Here is a 20914-nt window from a genome sequence, read left to right as displayed (position 1 = left end):
CGCTGAGAAATGTTGCCTTTTAAATGAGATGGGCTGTTAAATATCGTATGATTCTCAATCAGCGACCATCTCCTTAATTGACTTCTCTTCTTCGAATTTTAGAAATATCGATAATGATGGATATCTTTTGAATATATGTGTAATTTATCATTGAAGGACAATGAAGAAGATCAGATATATTATAAATAAATGGTTGTACTTTTATTTTTATTATTAACAAACAATTATCTAAGTCCGTTCGTTGCATAATTGTATTTATTTGATGTGTCTTTTATAAAATGGATTTACTGGACTTGGTATAGGGCTCGCTTTTAAAACACCTACTAAAGGTTTTTTATTAGCATCGAAAGGGATAGCTGGACTTTTCCGGATTTGTTGAATATAATCAGACGTATGTTGAGAAGTGTTACGCTGTAAGACGATCTTTACGCGTTTTTTTAATCTTGAATCATTAATAGATTTATTTTGTTCTTGGAGGTGTTCCGTTGATGCCTGTAAATGATAAGTTATTCGATTTACTTAATATGCTATTTTCTTAATAGGTCTATTCTTAATAATAGGTTTATCTGTTCTTAATAGGACTATTTTCTTAATAACCTATTATTTACTAATTAACTTATCGCTCAAACAAAATTAAATTAGTTTATCTTTTAAGAAACTCACTATAGATTTTTTTAATGTAGGTCTCAACCATTCTATCTGTTTATCGAACGTTGCATCATTTGTATCGCTTGACATCGATGTATTAAGTTCTGTATTACATACGTTATTAGTTTTATTTTCGTTAACATTAGTGTGAATTGGAGTCAAAGAGATAGGTGGAACAATGTTATCTGATACATCCCATTGTCCACATATATTATTTTTTAATTTTTTCAATTTGTGTACAATTACATTTTTAGTTGTATTTTTTTCGTGAATTCGTAAAGTTGATTTCGTTTTCCCTATTTTTTGTTTATTTACTTTATTAGATACAATCGTACTCATGTCATTTTTCTTATGTTTTAAAATTCCTCTCTCAAGTTGATTTCGTTTTTTTTGTTTATTCTTAGAACGATTAATAATCAATGCTGGTACTTTGGTCATCTTTGAATTTTTTAAACGTGATTCTATTGTTTCATTCGATTCATATGAACTATATTTTAAATCTTGATTAACTCTTTTCTTTTTATTTAATTCTTTATTTGATTCTAAAGTAGTACTCTCACTTTGTGATTCATTAATAGAATTTTCATCTGATTGTTCATTTTTCTTCTTCTTTCGTTTACTTCTATGACTATCTGAATATAATTCTTCATCAAATTTCAATAAACGTAATGCAGCTTTTTTCGGATCCGTTTTTGATCTATCTTTGTCTATAACTTTTATTTCTTTTATACCAAGAGGCATTCTACCTTCCGAAATTTCTGTAAATCTAAAAATAATAATGTCAGAGAAAAGAAGTAATATATTACGTATTATATTACATTATAAAATACATTGTATTACATACTCTTCTATAAGACGTGCTATTTGTCTTCGCGATTTTGTTGTTGATGATGGATGAAATTTATATTGTTTGATTAACTCAGCTATTTTTTTAGCATTAAAATTGATTTGTGGCAGTTCAACGTCCACTCTACCAGCTCTTGGATCTAAAGCTTTTTCCGTGGTGTCTGTTAACTCTTTTTCAGAGAGTATTTTACTATCTTCATCGCTATCTTCATCTGATTCTTCTATTTTTTGCATAACATCAATACTACCACAAGGAAATCCTGCCTATTCAAAAATATAAGTTTATTAAGTAAGACTTATAAAATATTAAACAAATAATTGTTTAAATCTACTATTTTGTTATTTACTTGTTTCCATGCTTCAAATTTTTCTTTATAATCCATTCCAATATTGGATTGAAAAATAAGATATCTAAAAATATGTCTCATGATATGCTTAATTAGTCTTTCTTCTTCTATTGTAGTCAAATAGGCAGTAAATGGCTTAATAAGTATTGTGACAATATCTTCTGGTAAATTTCCACAGCTGACCTTCATAAAAAGAAAAATAATAGTATTTCTTCTCTTTAAGTATTTTATAAGTTTTTACCTTTGCAATTTCTTCCCAATATAATTCTGTTACATGCATTTTAAAACCTAAACAAAATTTTTTATCCAATAAAAGTTGTTCTAAAATTTCCATTAAACCTTGTACCCATTCAATATCCCAGTTTTTATCATGACATATTTTAAAAGTTTGTCGTAATATTCTCCTCACTAACTGTAATTATATAGAATAGTATATATTTTTTAAATTATTATACATTTACTATGACCATTATTATTATATAATCATAAATAGGAATACATTCTATAAACTTACCATTGCGAATTTATCCAATCTATATTGATCTATACCAAACCATTCTATCGCTAAAGTTTTCAAAGTACTTTTAGTATACAATAATACGTTTGACATCGAATCCAAACAATGTACAATTTTACTAAGGGATTCAGCTAACTCTTCTTGAGCTAACGGTTTATCTGACATCCACATGCAGTAAAATAAACCTTTCCATAATCTCATAAAATCTGCTTCTGTTAATTCTGAGATAAAAGAAGACTAATTAAATATATTATATTAGAGATATAAACATATATCTCAATATGATTTAAAAGTTTTATTCTTGAAAATAAAATAGCAAATTCTTACCAAATGAACTTTTAGAACGTACTGTTAACCATTTCTTGACGCTTTTTAAAACTTTATCTCTTATTTTCTTATCATTACATGCCAATAACCGTGCAAATTTAATTTCTTGTGCAATAATCAAAGCTTTCTTATCCTTTACCTTAATTTTCTTTTCTTGTTTTTGTTTCTCAATATTTTTAAACGAACCTCGTACACCTTTTTGCATTGCACGTGCATGCCGTTGAGTTTTTTTTATAGCCATTTTTTAAATACAAAAGTAATTAAATACTTTAATAATTATGTTAAATCATGAAATTTATTAAATTAATACAATTCTTGAAAATATTATCAATATCTTGGTTTTTGCACGATTTTTCCTATATATCTATTACAATCATAACCTATAAAACTCAACCACACTTACTATATTACCAACAACGGCAGATGTACGAATAAAGTGGTTGCAGTATTGCCAATACATGTTATATATTTTATTATATTTAAATAATAAAAAATTGGATCAATTACTTGGTGAAATATATTTCAAAATAATTCTCTTTACAATCTTTTAAATTAGAAAAAATTATTATATCGTAATATGTAACAAAATTTTTTTCAAAGAAATACATTTAAATACAAAATTTTTAATAGTAATTCGGTTAACAATAAAACTTATCCAATCACATAAATGTAATAAGGAAACAAGTTATTATTCATTGAATTAAAGAGTTATTCGATATACCAATCATACTTGAGATTTCTGATTTTCTTAAATATACTTTATTGGTTGATAGAAAAAATTTGATTTTATCACTGACGATGTACTAAAGGCATATATGTAATATTATTATATTATCAGTTAGGATCGGAAGTGTCGATAATATTATAATATCGATAATATCAGTTGTTCATTATACGTATTTGTGATAACTCTCTCAATAAAAGCAGAGATATTAACTCACGTGCCGTGAAACGCTGTTTGGAGGTTAAAGCAGTAAGAAATTTATTAATTTAATATATTTTTATAAATGTAGGAAAATTTTTGTCTTCTATTACTAAAATATATTATAGTCTATTTTATGAATATATATAAATTGTACTAATTATATGAAACCATTTCGATGAAAAGTATTAAAAACGAAAAACATTTCGTTAAATATTGAATAATATAATATAAATATTTCTTATACAATTATTTTAATAAATGATAATAACGTATAATCAATTTCAGTTTTTCAAATGATTTCATTGTACATCGAAAGTAGTTAAATGTTTTTGAATTAACCTCAAACAATGATATATTACGTATTTATTAATCAATAATTATTGTAGACTATTAATACTTATTAATAACTATATATATCAAATTTATTGTTATTTTTGTATTCCTTTCTATACGTATTTCACTAATAAAATATCAATTATATTTGATAATTTCATTATCTTTATTTATTTTGTTATTATTATTATATTTATAATTAATCTTCATGCAACACATTCTTATAAAGAAATATAATTTTGTAGAATATAATTTTTATTTTTAATTTTCTATTCTGCGAATATTACTTAACTATTTTTATTATAACAAATTATCTCGAAGACTGTTTTCTTATTTAATATATTTTTTTATTATAGAAAAACATTTATAAACGAATATAGCTTAATTTTATTTATTCGTTGTATCTTACTCTTACGTATGTCTGTAATGATTGTATAATTTAATTTCATATTTAACCACCTGTATACACTTTGCGTACAATAGACAAAATAAATATTTCCGTCTCACTTCATCGGTGATCCTTCCAATTATGAGGCCTAACAATATAATATTATTATATATATCATATATGGGCAACTTCTTCACGTGACGTACAATCCCCACCATTAATCAATCCCCACCATCAATCAATCCCCACCATCAATCAATCCCTACTATCAATTAATCCCCACTACTTAAGTTTACTAGCCGTCACTCCATCACTCCATGTTTAAAAACAAAAGCTGTAGAAGTCATGAGGTACTGTGATGTCAAATAGTGGGGATCATTTTCTCCCCATTACCCCACCTTACCGAAGCGAACAAGTAAGGACACAACCATACGCGGCTCGCAGGCCGGCAGTTGTTCACATGTGATATATATATGATCAAGCTCGATCAAGCTCGATTAAGCTTGATTAAGCTCGATTAAGCTCGATTAATATTAATCAATGATTAATTCGATCAGCAGTGTAGCAAACAGTAAAACTTTGAACTATATGTCATTCTTAACCTATATTTTTGTTCTTAACCTAAACATTAATAACTGTTTAAAAATTTGATATGTATTATAGAATAGACAAAATAATAATTAAAATAAATTAAGAGAATATATATATGCATTTTTGTATTATGTATATAATTTTTTAATGATTATTTACATCACGAAGTTATAGATTAAAAACAATATACAGTTAAAAGTTTTACTGTTTGCTACACTGCTGATCGAGTCAATCGTTGATTAAAGTTAATCCAGCTTGGTCAAAGTGTAAATAAGTTTTTATTTTATTTTATGAAAGGTAAATCATTTAAATAAAACTTATGCTTTTTTCAATTTTAATCATTCTTTCAGGAATGCCATTCTAACGCTCTATCCATGCTTTAAAATATTCGTAATATACGTGGACGCAAGGTGATTTTTTGACAGGGAATTGTCAACTACAAAAATTTGTTAATTGATAATATAAATCATTTATTAAAATGCCAAATATAATAAACGATATAAAATTAGATTTCAAAGATGTTCTATTACGACCAAAAAGGAGTACATTAAAAAGCAGATCAGATGTAAGTTTGAAATTGCATTAAAAATATTTCTATATTACAATACAGTTGTACCTTCTTATAAGACCTCTACTATTTTTTTTTATATTAGTAAGCTATATTAGTCACAAATAATCTAAAAATATTATAGAATGATTGTAGAGATGGTAAAGATAATATAATAGAATAGTTTATCTTATTTAGATTTGTAGATTATTAGTTTCTATATTTATTTGTATTTTTGTTTTTTGTTATTCAGTAAATATATTTTAATATGTATATTTCAGGTTGATCTTTATAGAGAAATTACATTTCGTAATTCGAAACAAACTTATAGAGGCATACCTGTAATGGCTTCAAATATGGATACAGTAGGAACATTCGAGATGGCAAGGGCCTTATCCAAGGTTTAATTAATTTATTTTATATATAAAATATTATTATGGTGATAGATTTTAATGTTGGCTATTCTCTAAATTCAAAATCGGAAAGTATTCTTCTTTTAAAGAAGAATGATATACTTAAAAAATTTCAATATTATTAATTTCATATAATCATAAAGATATATAATCATATAGTTGTTTTTTATATCAACGTTTCAGAACTAATAAGATCTAAGAAAACAGAAAATATAACTGAAAGAAATTGAAGCAAGTTCTGTTTACTTGTATTATTCAAAATGGATTTTATACCACCTTGGGAAATTTCAATTAAAGTTACACCATGTGTAAAAGTTATTAAAAGTTATTAACATTTATGAATTTTTGAAAATCAATTAGTACGTTAGTATGTAATTTACAAATTAAAAAATGGTTAATTTATTTTACAAATTATAATTGTAATATTTAATTTTATAAAATTATATCCAGCATTAATCACAAAACAACTGATTATATTGAACTACGATTTAATATCTATTAATTAATGTTAATTTCTTTATATTTGCAGCATGGGCTTTTTACAACTATTCATAAATATTATACAGCAGATGAATGGAAAGATTTTGCTGCAGAAAATCCTGAATGTTTAAAAAATGTTGCTGCTAGTTCTGGTACAGGGAACGAAGATTTTGGAAGACTTTCAAGTATAATAGCTGCTGTACCACAACTATCATTTATATGTTTAGATGTTGCTAATGGATATTCACAACATTTTGTTGAGTATGTGAGAAAAGTGCGATCTCAATATCCGAACCATACTATAATTGTAAGCATTTAATAAGATTTTAATTAATAAGTTGCTAATTTGCAATTAGAAACAAATATATTAGAATATATGTGAAAGTGTATTTAAATAATTCTATCATAGGCAGGAAATGTTGTAACAGGAGAAATGGTAGAAGAATTAATACTTTCGGGAGCTGATGTTATTAAAGTAGGAATTGGTCCAGGTTCTGTGTGTACTACAAGAATGAAAACAGGTGTTGGATATCCTCAGTTAAGTGCTGTGATTGAATGTGCAGATGCTGCACATGGTTTAAAAGGACATATAATCTCTGTAAGTAACTGACATTAATCGAGTATACACAAACTAATATTGATATTATAATGATTATTAGACTATATAATTCAATAGACGAATAATTAACAATTTTTATTCTTTTTTAGGATGGAGGTTGTACTTGTCCAGGTGATTTAGCAAAAGCTTTTGGCGCTGGTGCCGATTTTGTTATGGCTGGTGGCATGTTTGCTGGTCATGACGAATGTGAAGGTGAAATTATAAACAAAGATGGAAAAAATTATAAATTGTTTTATGGTATGGCTTCTAGTACAGCTATGAAAAAACATGCTGGTGGTGTTGCTGAGTACAGGTGCGAATAATTACAATTTTTAAATTTAATATATATATATATTTTTTGAATTGTATATTTATTAATACTTTTAGATCCTCGGAAGGAAAAACTGTGGAAGTAGCCTATAAGGGTTTAGTAGAAAATACAGTTTTAGATATGTTAGGAGGTCTACGATCTGCATGCGCTTATACAGGTGCGGAAAGATTACGTGAATTACCGAGACGTGCTACGTTCATTCGCTGTACGCAACAATTAAATCCTATGTATGGTCCACCATGAGAAATGTAAAAATACTTCTTAAAGAATGTGTTGTAGTATAATTATAGGCAAGAAGGGTTTTTGATTATTAATTTTTGCAGTTACCATGCATTATCTTTTTGCTGGCAAATAATTTATACATAATATATATATATATATAAATTTTAAATTAAGTATTATATTACAAGCCTTTTACTAAACTTACATTGTTTATTATGCTTAAATGAATCAGGTAATAATATGTCTATGCACAAATAAACATTTTTTTTGCATGTATAATCTTTTTCAGAATATTTAGTTTTCCTACCTATTTACAAATTTGATTTTAAATGATTACATGAATATTTGAGTTATATCAATATTAGAAATAACTTTCAATTTTTAAATATTTTACGATATATATCGATTTTACATAGGTATTGATATATCAAGTATGGGAATTGTATACTAAAGTATTTTGTTAAACATAAATATCTTTATTAAACATTTATATGTCTACATATAAAGAGAAATAATCACAAGCAATTAAAAAATCTACTGCTGTATAAATATACAAACCTTCATTTGAGTAGCTGCTTCAAGATATTGGAGACAATATATATTTACAAAGTAATTAATACATGCACATTTACTACGTGTTGCTTCTTATCAGGGATACTGGATAAATTTGTAGCGACCTTTATTTGTAGAGTCCCTGAAACACTTTCATTAGTTTCAATTGAGTAATATACTATAAAATAATTACATAAGAAATAGTAATTGGCATGATCTATAAAGAGAAGTGTCAGATAATATAATATATGCTTAATAAAATGCAACATACAATTGCAAAAGTTGGGAATTTATATAAATTGGTATCATAATAAAGATGTCAACAGTAAAAAAAAAAAAAAAAAAGAAAGAAAGAAAGAAAAAAAATACTTTTCAATTAAGTTTGAAGTTATGACTTTTTAAAAATTGTAATTAAATTAAAGCTTTTGTGTAATGAATTTTACAACAATATATTTCATTATAGTTTGAGCAAAACATAACTAAAGTATACCTTTTTGTTTTTTAATGGTACAAAAGTAATTGATATAAATATTGTTAGTACTATAAACCAACATATAAAATGAAAAATAACATGCAGTATGTATTATAAGGAGAGTAACAATTTCATGGTAATAAATGGAACTACTTAAAAATTAAAAATATAAGAGAAATATTATTAAGTTAAATAGATATTACATACTATTTAATATACCTTATACTTATGCGATTCATTTTAATTTTCAAGTTTACTGATTTACAAATGTTAAGAGTTGTATTGAAATTTTAATTATTCTATTACATTAGATTCTTTAAGTAGAGTTTACAAATCTTGGTAAAAAAAAAATATAAATTATACTAAATAAAATATTAGAATTTGATTTTTCATTTTCTTTATGATAATGATTAAGGATTGTTCGTGCAAGTTATATAAATTTTATTTATATAAGTTATATAAATTTTATTTATATAACTTACAATATTTTAAGTTAATTGCAAAATAATATAAGATAATTCTGTAATTGATGATAAGTTTCAGTAGTTTCAGTATAAAAAAAAATGAACATACAAATGACATATTCAAATCATTATTATAACATATAAATCAGTTATTGATAATAATTATTGATAATAATTATATATTCAAATATTGCATGATATCAAAATGCATTTTTCACAAGAAATAACAAATGAATTTAAAACCTGACACTAAGCTTACCAATAAATGAATTATAAATTTAAAAGTAATAAAATTTACATTGACAAATGTTTAGGTATATAAAATTGCAAACACCTAATGGAAATTAAATCTTATTGCTAGATGATTCATAATCATTTATAACATAACAAAAAACAAAAATCTTTTAGAGTATTTTAAACACTACACATTTGAAGATATTGGTTTATCATCTATTTTGTATATATCATCCACTAATCTCCAATTGTTTTGCAGGTCCTGTTTTCATTAAAGTTCAACATATAAGATAATGCTGGTAAGAGATTTTATGTCATGGATCCCAATGTTGTCGTTTACCCTGCAATGAGCAAGCATCTCTCTAATTGCCTGTTCAGCTCCAAAAAATCTAAAAATAGTTGTGGTGTTTGACGAGAAAGAGCAGAGAAATAAAGGTAATGTTGTATTTAGCATTGTTATAATAGCATATGTATATAGAGCGTCATATATATCATAGTTCTTTGAATACATATTATCAATAAATGATGAGTAATAAAAATAAAGTTTAGCTGTCTCTTTACAACCTTGTTATTGTATAGAGGTTTGTAAATTTGATGAAAGAAATATTCTATGAATGAATCTGCGAGACATAAATAATGATCTATTGTGGTAGATACTTAAATATTTCGTAGTAACGCATTCGAAAGTATAATTTTCAACAATTTTAATGAAACATGGGTGCAGTAATATGGTTAATGTTGGCGATCCCTCGTTCCTCTTTCAGACCTGCTGCTGCACCTGCTAGTTTTAACTTATATTACAGTTATATGTTATGAAGTAAGTGTACATACAGTAGCGTAATTAAAACACAGGTGTGGACATCATATTGATATTACATTATACTATTAACTTCAATATTCAATAACTAATGTTTCTTATATCTTACATCTAAAATGATGCATATCCTACAATATATATATATGTATACATGTGTTTATGTATGTATATAAAAAAAACCATAAATTGTAATATAGTATTAATAGAATATAATTGTTTCTAACGGTGCTTTTAGATAATAATGATTTTTATAAAGCGAGCAATTGCAGTAATTTTTTATAAACATATGAAGGTACAGCAGGCATTAACCACATCCCGATGGAAAGCTATTTGAAAACTATCTGAAATAAACAAATAATTATAATAAAAGAGATGACCCTATTATAAAGGGAAATAGAAATTCAAAGGTGTAAAATATTTAGTTGTCAATATTATTGAGCACACATTGTATGGAGTTAAGATACTATAGTATATTTTGTATAGACGTACGTGTATATATATATATATATGTATATATATGCCCCTGAAAGTATCAATAACATTGATTGCGTATATAATGTATCTTCCTTTTTTTCTTACACCATTGATTTTGATTCATTTTAAAGTATACATCAACAAATATCAAATCGATATAAGTCAAAGTGATTAGAAATAGTGCTATAAATATAACTTTGATTTCTTTATAGAATAAAATAAGTATTTATAATAAGTTGAAAATTCGAAGTTTTTTTTTTTTTATATAAAAATGTATAATAACTACAATTTTTTAAACCATATTTATAAGGTTGTATTTATTTTATATATTCCAATATTAAATATTTTATATCTTAAAATACAATTACATTTCTCTACAGCACTCTTTTTCACAGTGACTTAAAAACGTAACAATTAAAACTACATCCAAGGAAAGTTGTGCGATATTCTAATTAAAATTAAACTACTTTTGAAAAATTAGCATAGTTATTTTTTATAAGGCAGTAATACTATAATTTATAAAAACGATATTATATTATTATTATTATTATTGCCATGAAATGTAAAATATAATAATTGAATATTTATAAACCATTCTTTTTATATAAATAATATATTTTATATGAACGAGAAGATCTTACAACTTTCCATTTTGAAAACATTTGCAAAAATAAAAAATATTTACTTACAGCTTATATTTTCCTCTGGAAGCTTAATTATCAGAACTGGACTGCGAGTAAGGATAGTTTTGATAATTAGCAGGAAAAGTTGGATTTTGTTGTCCAGATTGTGGTTGACTTGTAGACCCTGCACCTGCTGCATAATAACCAGTCGGGGCTGAACCAGCATTCATTCCTGGATAACTACCATAAGCTTGTGGAAATGTGTTTGGTGTACTACCAGGTGGGCCAGTCGATTGATTCTGCATAGCTGGTTGCATTTGAGGTTGTGTAATTTGATTTCCTTGTATTCCCAACTATAAACGTAAAAGTGGATTTATATGTAAACAACATTTTTATAGTATGTAATATATTTTATATTTTTTTTAGTACCTAATATATCCGATAATAAGTACATAGGATACAGGAAATTCAAATTGTAGATACGTATATACAATTTTAAAGTATTTTAAAGCGTTACATACCTTGCCTGCTTTCATTTGTGCTTCTATTGCTTCAGCTTCTTTTATTTTACCGATACTTCTATAATATTCAGCCCATTGAGCACTATAATCAGCTTGACCTCCATTTTGAGCAGCACCTGTTTGCTGCTGTTGTGTTTGTTGTTGTTGTTGACCAGGAGTAGAAGCTGTTGCCGTTGCAGGATTTGATTGATTTTGTGCACTTCCTATGGTATAAAATATCATTCAATTTAATTATAATTTTTTTGTCATCGGCAATGACTTTGTAAATTTAATAAAACAATTTACCTGCTGCTTGATTATGATCTTGTTTTCCTTGTTTTGCTTGTTGTTCTATCATATCTGCTTCTCTATGCATACCAAGAGATCGATAATATTCTGCCCATTGTGCACTATAATCAGGCTGACCTGTTTGTGGATTAACTTGCACAGGTGCTTGACTAGCATTACCTATTACAATAATGATTTGGTAGATTATAAAATATTCTTTTCTGTTTTACGGATATCTTACCTGCATCACTAGATTGAGGTTGACTGGGCCAGGCTTGATATCCTGTTCCAGCGTTCCAACTAGGATTATAACCAATTGCTCCTTGCGCACCTGTGAAAGAAGTACTAGCTGGTCCCTATAATCAAAAGAAAAGCATTCAACTTTTTTATTTCTAAAATATTGTTTATTATTTTAATTAAATTTGAAAGAGTATAGACAATATTATTCATACCATTCCTAATTTTTCACTAAATATCCTCTTAGCATGCTCCACTTGTTCAGGATTGCCACGAATTATGAAAATTTTTTCACTTTCATTACTTTGATTCCGCCTGTCTAATTCGCAATGCGCTCCTGTTTGTTGATTTATTTGCTTTATAGTTTCACCCCCTAAAAAAAGTTATATAAAATCAATTTAAATAGAATATCATTTTAACGATTAATTTAAATAGGATCTATCACGATTGCATTTAATCTACCTTTCCCAATAATTATACCACATTTTGAAGAAGGTACAGTAAAAGTAGTTTCTATCTTATCTTGCATAGGACCACCTTGGCGCCTATCCCAAGTACCATATTCATTTGGATTTCTACCAGTACCAAAACCGTTTCCTCTGGGCCCACTTCTGGCACCCATATTATTTCTACCATCGTCTCTCCTCTGCAGTAATATAAGATACGCATAAATGTTATAAATAAGAGTAAAATATATATAAATTATATGAAATTTACCATTACACTATCAATAAGTTCTTGAATACGTTGACGAGCTTGCTCCACAGCTTGATGTTTTCCAGATAGCAAACATTTTCTGTCTCCAGGACCATCTTCTCTTCCTTGTTGGAATTGTACTCTTGCTCCAGTTTCAGCTTGAATCTTTTTTATCATATCTCCCCCTTTACCAATAACAACACCTACTGCGGCTCTTGGAACTAATACCTAAATCGGTAAGTAATTACATAGAAATTTATATTCTATTTAATAATATTTGTTTTTTAAATACACAAGAAAAATGATCAATAAATAAATTGAAAAATCATTTATTTCGGCATAGAAAGATTATATACCTCAACTCCATCGTTATTAGAAGAGCCATGATTAAAATTACTATCATTAGAATAATTTCCTCCTCTATCACTACCTCTTGCACCTCTATGGAACATTTGCATTTCTTTTTCTGCTATAAGCTCGTATACTAATTGTTTTGCATATTCTACTTTTTGAGGATCTCCAGTTATTCTGCAGAATTAATAACGTATAATATTCGATTCTTTTTATAAAAATAACGATAATGCATCATGTGAAACTGATTTTAATATCAGCATTACCTTAAAGGTTTTTCTTGTTCTTGCGAAGGACCTTCTTGTATAACGACCATCTTCGCTCCAGATTTTTCTTGAAGCTGTTTGATTGTTTCTCCTCCTTTTCCAATTATCAATCCAACTTTTGGACCCGGAATCATAATTTCTACAAAACCGGGATGTCCTATCATTCCTCCACTACTCCCACTCATACTTATATCTCCGATTCCTTCTGTTCTACTTCTTTGGTTCACAATTGAAAGCACCAATTCTTTCGCTCGACTGAAACAAATGTAAGTTGAAAGTGCAATACAATCGCGGATTCTTTCTTATATCGAAATTCTCTAATACTATACAGCAATAGTTTGTTTGCAACACATAAAATATCTACTATGTGATGAAATATGATAAACCATAATTGGTTTTGCTCTCATTTTCAGGTTTATGTTTAAATTTTTCATAGAAATGTACAATAAAATCAAACTTCAGATATAAATATTATAACCACAGATATAAGCAGTTTTTTAAATAAATAAAAATTCAATTTTCTTCCAGTTGCGAACAACACGTCCCCATGCATATCCTATCCTCCTTCCTTCCTTCTCTCCATACCCTATTGAAAGCAAAAAACTATTAGTAAATACAAAAGCATTAAACCAAAATCCACAACTCATGGATCACTTTCTATGACTGAAATTCTGATGCATGTGCAAAGTCGAATCTGTGCCCATTATTCACATCCTGGAGCTATATAATGGTTCTGTAAAACACTTGGTAACTTTAATATGCAAAAGCGTAAGTTGTACAATTATAAAATGCATGTCAGCATGAAGTGATAGCATACCATAGTAAAATAAATACATACAAACTATATATCGTCAGATTAAATTATGCTTAGAGCACATGTTCTAGTACAATCAGTACAAAACCTTGAAATTTTCTAATATTATGATTATATCAAGAATTTGTTTCTCATAAATATTTTATAAAAATAGGTGATAATTTCAGGTATACTCAGGAAGTTGCACAAAAAGGGGGATAGGTGAAACGTTCCTAGTTTAATAATAGAATTATGATTTCAATTTGAATATAAAAATTCAGGAGGATAGCAGATTTGCTTGGCTTCATTATAAATATCTTAAAATTTCTTTCACCAGCTGTAATTATGCTACAAGAGCATTTTCTTTTCTTTTCCTTTTTTTTCTTTTTCTTTCTTTCTTTTTTTTTTTTTTAATGTGTTATATGTGCAATATATAGCATTTAACTACACTAAAGGTTTGTAAATGTAACTCAATATGATTAATGGTGATAGACCCTTTTCCGTTGTGTCAAGATATAATAACAAAATGGGATTGCATTGCATACAAAATAGATGAAAATAATGAAATAAGAAGGGAAAAACAAGTTACTTGACAGCTTCTCGTGAACCAGTTAGTGTGCAAACTCGTTCAGGTAGTCCACCTTCTGGAGCCATTTGTATTTTACATCCTGTCTCACTTTGTAATCTGGTTATTTGCTCTCCACCTCTCCCAATTACTGTAAAAATAGTACTATGAATTATGAATTTAACTTATGGATAATATGTGAAAAAGAAAAGTGATTAAACGTGTTACAGATACATTCATATCTATGAAAGATAATGATCTCCTTCAAATAATAAAGATATTGATATGTTACTTACTTAACCCGACCATTTTATCTGGAACTCTGATATCTTCATTGCAAATACCTCCCATACCACCTATTGGAGTAGATGAAGATGTTTGTGATCCTACTTTAGTTGTTGCTTGATTGGATCCTTCCCCAATAGAACTATTACTTGTAGGGCCACGAAGTCCTATCAACGGATCTGCTACTAATGCTGCCATTTTCTTTGCTTCAGGTTCTATATTATACATTTTAAAGCAATAAGGTTTTAAAATAACAAACGTATATATATTACAACAAAAAATTAATCATATTTCCTTATTTTTATATATTATTGTATGATTTTTTAATATTCTAATAATAACGTTAATCTTCAATTGTTTGAAAATATTACTAGAAAGTATTAAAAGTGAACATTACCTGTACTATCTTCAAGAGGACGTTTTAATTTAGAATCTTGAATATTTTGCAGACTAACAGGATTAATTTTCGCTGCTATCTATAAAGAAAAATTATAAAAAATAACTTTTGAAAATTCATCTTCATTTTTTTTCTTATTTAAAAACAAAATATACGACTCCATACAAATAAACTTTAGAATAAAGCAGGTCGTGCCGATCGCACGTGTTTCATCAAGGAAGACGTATATACGTTACAATATTTGTAATAATATAGATATACTTACATTAATAATGAGCAAAGTAATTAATATAGCATTTTACAGAATATAATAGAACTTTTTTAATATAATAAACGTACAGAGATGTAACGTTGGAACGTTTGGTAAAGTATTACACTTTTCAAATTCAATAAAATTAATTATACGTATGGTAGGTTAAAATAATACTAAAATTAATATTTACCTGCTTTGCCCGTTGCAAAGCTGCCGCAAATGCGGAGCTTTGGCTAAAATTTTGAGGCGGAGCGACCGCTGAATAATCACTCATTGTGAAACATGAAGTTGTCGAACGTTATACTAATATATATAATTTCTACGAGTGAATTGTCTCTAACAAAATTGAGCAATTCACTCCCTTAACATTTAGTTTTATATATAAATTCAACTAAATACAAATATTTAACTAAAATTCTTTTGATGGTATACAATGCTATAAAACGAAGGTTTGAGGGTGAAAGAACTGTACTTTTTCGGGAAACGACAGAGCGCAAGCGTCAGTCATTAAACAGGTAAAAATGTATAGATGGTAATACGTGTTTGAAAATTGTGAAAGAAACTTTCTATGAAAATGAATCATTATACATATATGTACGAATGAAAAATTAATATTTTTTTCATTTATTTGAAACTATTTAATTTTGTATTTGTAAAATTTAATCACTTTCTTTTTTAAACATACATACTTATAATATTAATAATACTTTTCTGATATTGATAAATTGAATTATTGGTGATTTATTGACTCTAGAAAGATACATTTTTATTTCACTTTGAATTTCTTAAATTTCTTAATTGTATTTATATATATTACATATATTATATATTTATACTTTATATTTATTATCTATATTTATATTTTATTGAATACATATTATCTATTTATTCTCTTGAATTGGATTATTTTCATATTTTTGAAATTAGTTTTAGGATCATGCGCATCTATCTGTGTTTTTTGGATACTAGAAAAAAATTTTCTCTTTTTCGTAATTTAACGTCCAAGGTGATTGGTTCGTTACATCCTATTTTTAAATTAGGGAATTTCGCGTCTCTAATATTAATCCCTTAATTTCTTTTTCGTTATCATAATTTGAATGTTTTACCATTATTCATTTTATGAATTTTGTCTAATAGCTACACATGTTTTATTTATTATATATTAATTTATTTCATGTTTAACGTTACAATATTTTAACTAAAATAGGTATCATTTTGATTGACATCTTAGTAGTAGTATTTGATTAGTATCTGATCATTGAAATTTGAAAGCAAACATTTTTACATTTCATAAAAATGTTTTATAAAATTTCAATTGTATCAGTTTAAATATTTCATTAGTTTTTAATTTTTTAATTATTATAAAGATTGTGTTAAATCGTAAAATAAAAAAATAATAAATATTAATTTCTTTAAAATTGTAAATAAAACATTTTATAAAAGTATTCTATAAAATTTTGACAGAATCGATTCGGCCCACATTTTGTTAATTTTTTACGTAAAAGTGTTTATTGTCAAATAGGTGCGATTTTGAAAATTTGTAAACGATCAATTTGAAATTTTAAAGAGCATTTTGCGTGATGATACACAAACTATATGTAAAATTTTGTTATATTTGATTCAGTCTATTTGTTATTATAGTTAAAAACATTGTTTATATACACACACACATTTAAACGAACATACCTACATTTACACCTATATTTAAAAAACGTTATGACTTGTGCAAAACTTTAAAAAGTATTGAACAATTCCATCTTTATCAAACGTACAATGAGGCAACATTTTTATGTATAATTATCGCGTAAGACGTAACTTGCGATCGTATCTATAAAATGATTGGTTAATTTTGACTAGGTTAGAATGTGCATACCGTCACATTATACTGTGTTTCGTTACTTGCAGTACGTTTGATTGATCCCTATTTCTATAATTTTATCTCGTGGAATGTTGCGCAACATTGTGTTATCACGAGAACGAGAATGGTTTTATTAACTGATTTTGAATTTACTGATAATCATTACTTGAAATCACAATAATTGATATTCATATATTTTTAAATAATGTGTTGAATTTTAATTTTTGTTTATATTTTGTAATTGTTTTGCGATTTTTTTATTAAATTATGATGAGTACATTCCAGTTACAACCTTGTATAAATCTTGATCTTTCACAAAGAGAATTGCAAGATCTTATAGACAAAGCTAAAGATTGGACACTTATGCATGGTATGTATTCTCAGAAATATAATAATTGCAATATTTATTGTTATAATATTTTTGAATATTTTAGGTATTAGCATGAGATCAAAGCAAAATTTTAATAAAAGTCAAATACAAATTGCACCTTTTACTCTATTACCTTCAAGTTTTCCAAAGAAGTATTTTGAAAAAGTAAAAAATATACAAGTTTTATTAAATGAAATTATGCACAAAGTAGCACATGATGATAATTTTATTAGAAATACTTTAAAAGGGTATGTATTATATTATAATCCTATAAAGCTTTGAGTTTATATCTGTCAATTCATTGTTTACTTAAAATAAGTATTTAAATATACACATATATATATATGTTTTAGAACAATTGAAGTTGATGATTTTACGGCAAGGCTATTCAATATATATGAAACAGTTTATAAGGAAGGATTTGCACAAGTAAAAAAAAATTATATATAATGTTTATTAAATAGTATAATAATTTTTCAAAAATAAAATGTCTTCCTTATATTTATTTTTCTTAATAATTGTTAATGATCTTTTTTGTAGGATATTAGTCTTGGTTTGTTTAGATCTGATTATTTATTACATAATGGTATTAATAAAGAGATTAAACAAGTGGAATTAAATACAATTGCGGCTAGTTTTGCTGGTTTGTCCAAGATTGTTTCAGAATATCATAGGTATTTTATATTGTTATATAATAATTTATAAAAAATATATATTTATATAAATTGTTTTATTTATATTTTTTTCAGATATATTTTAACAGAATTAGGACATGCGGATAAATTAGAATTTGTAAGTGCCTTGTCCAAAAGAAAACTATAATAATAATTATATCATATTATTGTTAATTATATATTAATAATTTAATTATTATTTTGTATTGGTTCAAAGCTACCATTAAATAATCCTGTTATTGGACTTTGTAAAGGATTAACTCAAGCATGGTCATTATATGATGATAGTAGGTAAGTATATATACTGTTTTTTATATGAATTTTATAATTGTTGTATATAAACATTAATATTAATAAATGTGTATTGGTTAATTTTAGAGCTGTGATATTGATTGTTGTTGAAGATATTACCTATAATATAAGTGATCAAAGATTTCATGAGTTTGAAATACGGAAGCTAAATCCTACTATTAAGGTTATCAGAAGAAGTTTAAACGATCTGGTACTTGTTGCACAATTAGGATCTAATAAAGAATTAATTGTGTGAGTATACATTTACTTCACTGTTTAGTCAATAATTAAATTAAAGACAAATATCAATTTCATATAAGTTAATATTTTAAAATATTTTTAGAGATGATTTAGTAGTTGCTGTAGTATACTTTAGATCTGGTTACGAACTTCAGGCATATCCTACTGAGAAGGAATGGGATGTACGTTTACTCATAGAACGTTCTAAAGCTATAAAATGTCCATCAATACAATATCATTTAGCAGGAACTAAAAAAGTGTGTTAAATTTTTAATTAAAAGTTATATAGTGATTATATTTTTAGTATTTAATTTAAAGGTAAATTTATTTCTTAAAATTTTCACAGATTCAACAAGCTTTGGTTGAACCAAATGTATTAAATATGTTCATAAAGGAACCCTCTGCTGTGGCTAAAATTCAAGAAATATTTACCGGTTTATATTCATTGGATTTTGTAAGTATGTATACATTAGTATGTATACATTGAATTTATAATATATTATATTTTATATATAATAATATTATATGTACATAAAATAATAGTTGTATTATTATAAGTAGTAGCATTACACTCGGAACATTTTTACTTTTAAAAGCATAAATTATATTTAATTTAACAGTATTATGTTTTATATATACATATATATATATTATATAAAATTATGTTAACATAACAGAATGTAGAAGCAGAGCAAATTATAACAAAAGCTATATGCGAACCTGAAAAGTATGTTCTTAAGCCACAACGCGAAGGTGGTGGTAACAATCTATACAATGAAAACGTTAGAATATATTTAACAAAAATGAAGAATTCGAAGGAGCGCACTGCATGGATTCTCATGGATCGTATTAATCCTCCTTCGCAAAAGAACTATCTTATCAGTTCAAGTGACACCTTGTTATCTGACGTTATATCAGAGCTTGGTATATATGGAGTAATTATAGGGTAAATTTATATCATATTTAGTTATTAGTTTTTTTTTTGTTATTGATGTAATGCATTGATTAATATTACTTTTTATTTATATATTTTTAGTAATCGTACGGATATACTATATAATGAAGAAGCTGGTCATATTCTAAGAACTAAGATGTCAACTGAAAATGAAGGAGGTATTATTGCAGGTGTTGGAGTTTTAGATAGTCCTTATTTAGTAACATAATGTAAAAGCAATAATTCTAAATATCATTTAGTTATAAATGTTATAAAAAAGAATATTTTAATTTTATAAACTAATTTAATCACAGATGTTCACTTAAATGCTATACAAAATATTTCTATATATATATATATATATAATCTATGATATTAAATAGAAGAGATACATATATTGTTTAAACAGATGTTGTGCGTTAAGAAGAATGATATAAAGATATATATTCAGATTTTATTTACTTTTGATTTTATTAGTCAATCTATATATATTCTATTTAATAATAATCGATAAATTCAATTCGATTTAATATATATATATATATGATTTTCTGGTAAAAATTACTGTTAGATGAGAGCAGATTTGAGTAAACTTTGTATTCATATATCAATGCATTGAATGTCACATGGATCACTAATGAATATCGATTAAAATATTTTTTTAATAAAGAATACCTGACGTAATTATTTTATTTAAACAACGTCAAATAGCGTAGAAAATAGAAGTTGGATAAAAAAATGTTTTAGACAAAAATTATTTTCTTTTA

The 20914-nt window shown here is 26.2% G+C and overlaps 4 protein-coding genes across 12 annotated transcripts; 2 read left to right on the top strand and 2 right to left on the bottom strand.

Annotated features, from left to right (window-relative positions):
• Positions 1-237: 237 nt before the first annotated feature.
• Positions 238-3124, bottom strand: LOC127062674 (ribosomal RNA processing protein 1 homolog). The gene is made up of 7 exons (XM_050991301.1): positions 2686-3124; positions 2356-2579; positions 2083-2253; positions 1842-2024; positions 1493-1758; positions 664-1414; positions 238-492 (listed from the first exon to the last, which is right to left on the bottom strand). Exons 1-7 carry the CDS (start codon positions 2924-2926, stop codon positions 256-258), a joined length of 2073 nt encoding a protein of 690 aa, XP_050847258.1. The 5' UTR covers positions 2927-3124; the 3' UTR covers positions 238-255.
• A 382-nt stretch (positions 3125-3506) lies between these two features.
• On the top strand, positions 3507-7792 carry LOC127062679 (GMP reductase 1-like). Of its 6 annotated transcripts, none has more exons than XM_050991309.1 (8): positions 4780-4902; positions 5091-5188; positions 5273-5487; positions 5751-5870; positions 6412-6669; positions 6772-6960; positions 7071-7273; positions 7348-7792. In XM_050991309.1, the coding sequence occupies exons 3-8, from the start codon at positions 5401-5403 to the stop codon at positions 7532-7534; spliced, it is 1044 nt and encodes a 347-aa protein (XP_050847266.1). In that variant the 5' UTR covers positions 4780-4902; positions 5091-5188; positions 5273-5400; the 3' UTR covers positions 7535-7792. The 6 variants fall into 6 exon arrangements, with proteins under 6 accessions (XP_050847267.1, XP_050847269.1, XP_050847266.1 ...); XM_050991311.1 differs by having other exon boundaries at positions 4808-4902; positions 5168-5188; XM_050991310.1 differs by lacking the exons at positions 4780-4902; positions 5091-5188 and adding an exon at positions 3507-3658.
• Positions 7793-9605: 1813 nt separating this feature from the next.
• Positions 9606-16256, bottom strand: LOC127062673 (far upstream element-binding protein 3). Of its 4 annotated transcripts, none has more exons than XM_050991298.1 (14): positions 15971-16255; positions 15528-15606; positions 15142-15345; positions 14870-14996; positions 13488-13742; positions 13227-13398; positions 12892-13098; positions 12637-12820; positions 12390-12547; positions 12179-12293; positions 11956-12117; positions 11671-11873; positions 11216-11502; positions 9606-9624 (listed from the first exon to the last, which is right to left on the bottom strand). In XM_050991298.1, the coding sequence occupies exons 1-13, from the start codon at positions 16052-16054 to the stop codon at positions 11239-11241; spliced, it is 2214 nt and encodes a 737-aa protein (XP_050847255.1). In that variant the 5' UTR covers positions 16055-16255; the 3' UTR covers positions 9606-9624; positions 11216-11238. The 4 variants fall into 4 exon arrangements, with proteins under 4 accessions (XP_050847255.1, XP_050847257.1, XP_050847254.1 ...); XM_050991300.1 differs by lacking the exon at positions 9606-9624 and adding an exon at positions 9666-10393 and having other exon boundaries at positions 12898-13098; positions 15971-16256; XM_050991297.1 differs by lacking the exon at positions 9606-9624 and adding an exon at positions 9666-10393.
• Positions 16257-17395: 1139 nt separating this feature from the next.
• On the top strand, positions 17396-20819 carry LOC127062677 (glutathione synthetase-like). Its single transcript, XM_050991305.1, has 11 exons — positions 17396-18008; positions 18073-18256; positions 18362-18437; positions 18549-18682; positions 18758-18800; positions 18900-18973; positions 19061-19225; positions 19317-19470; positions 19560-19667; positions 19891-20159; positions 20250-20819. The coding sequence occupies exons 1-11, from the start codon at positions 17906-17908 to the stop codon at positions 20374-20376; spliced, it is 1437 nt and encodes a 478-aa protein (XP_050847262.1). The 5' UTR covers positions 17396-17905; the 3' UTR covers positions 20377-20819.
• Positions 20820-20914: the final 95 nt, after the last annotated feature.

This window comes from Vespula vulgaris, chromosome 3 (assembly GCF_905475345.1).
Source record: "Vespula vulgaris chromosome 3, iyVesVulg1.1, whole genome shotgun sequence".
Taxonomy (NCBI): Eukaryota; Metazoa; Arthropoda; class Insecta; order Hymenoptera; family Vespidae; genus Vespula; species Vespula vulgaris.
Note: the sequence above shows the minus strand (reverse complement) of the source record. Positions and strands in the feature narration are given on the sequence as shown.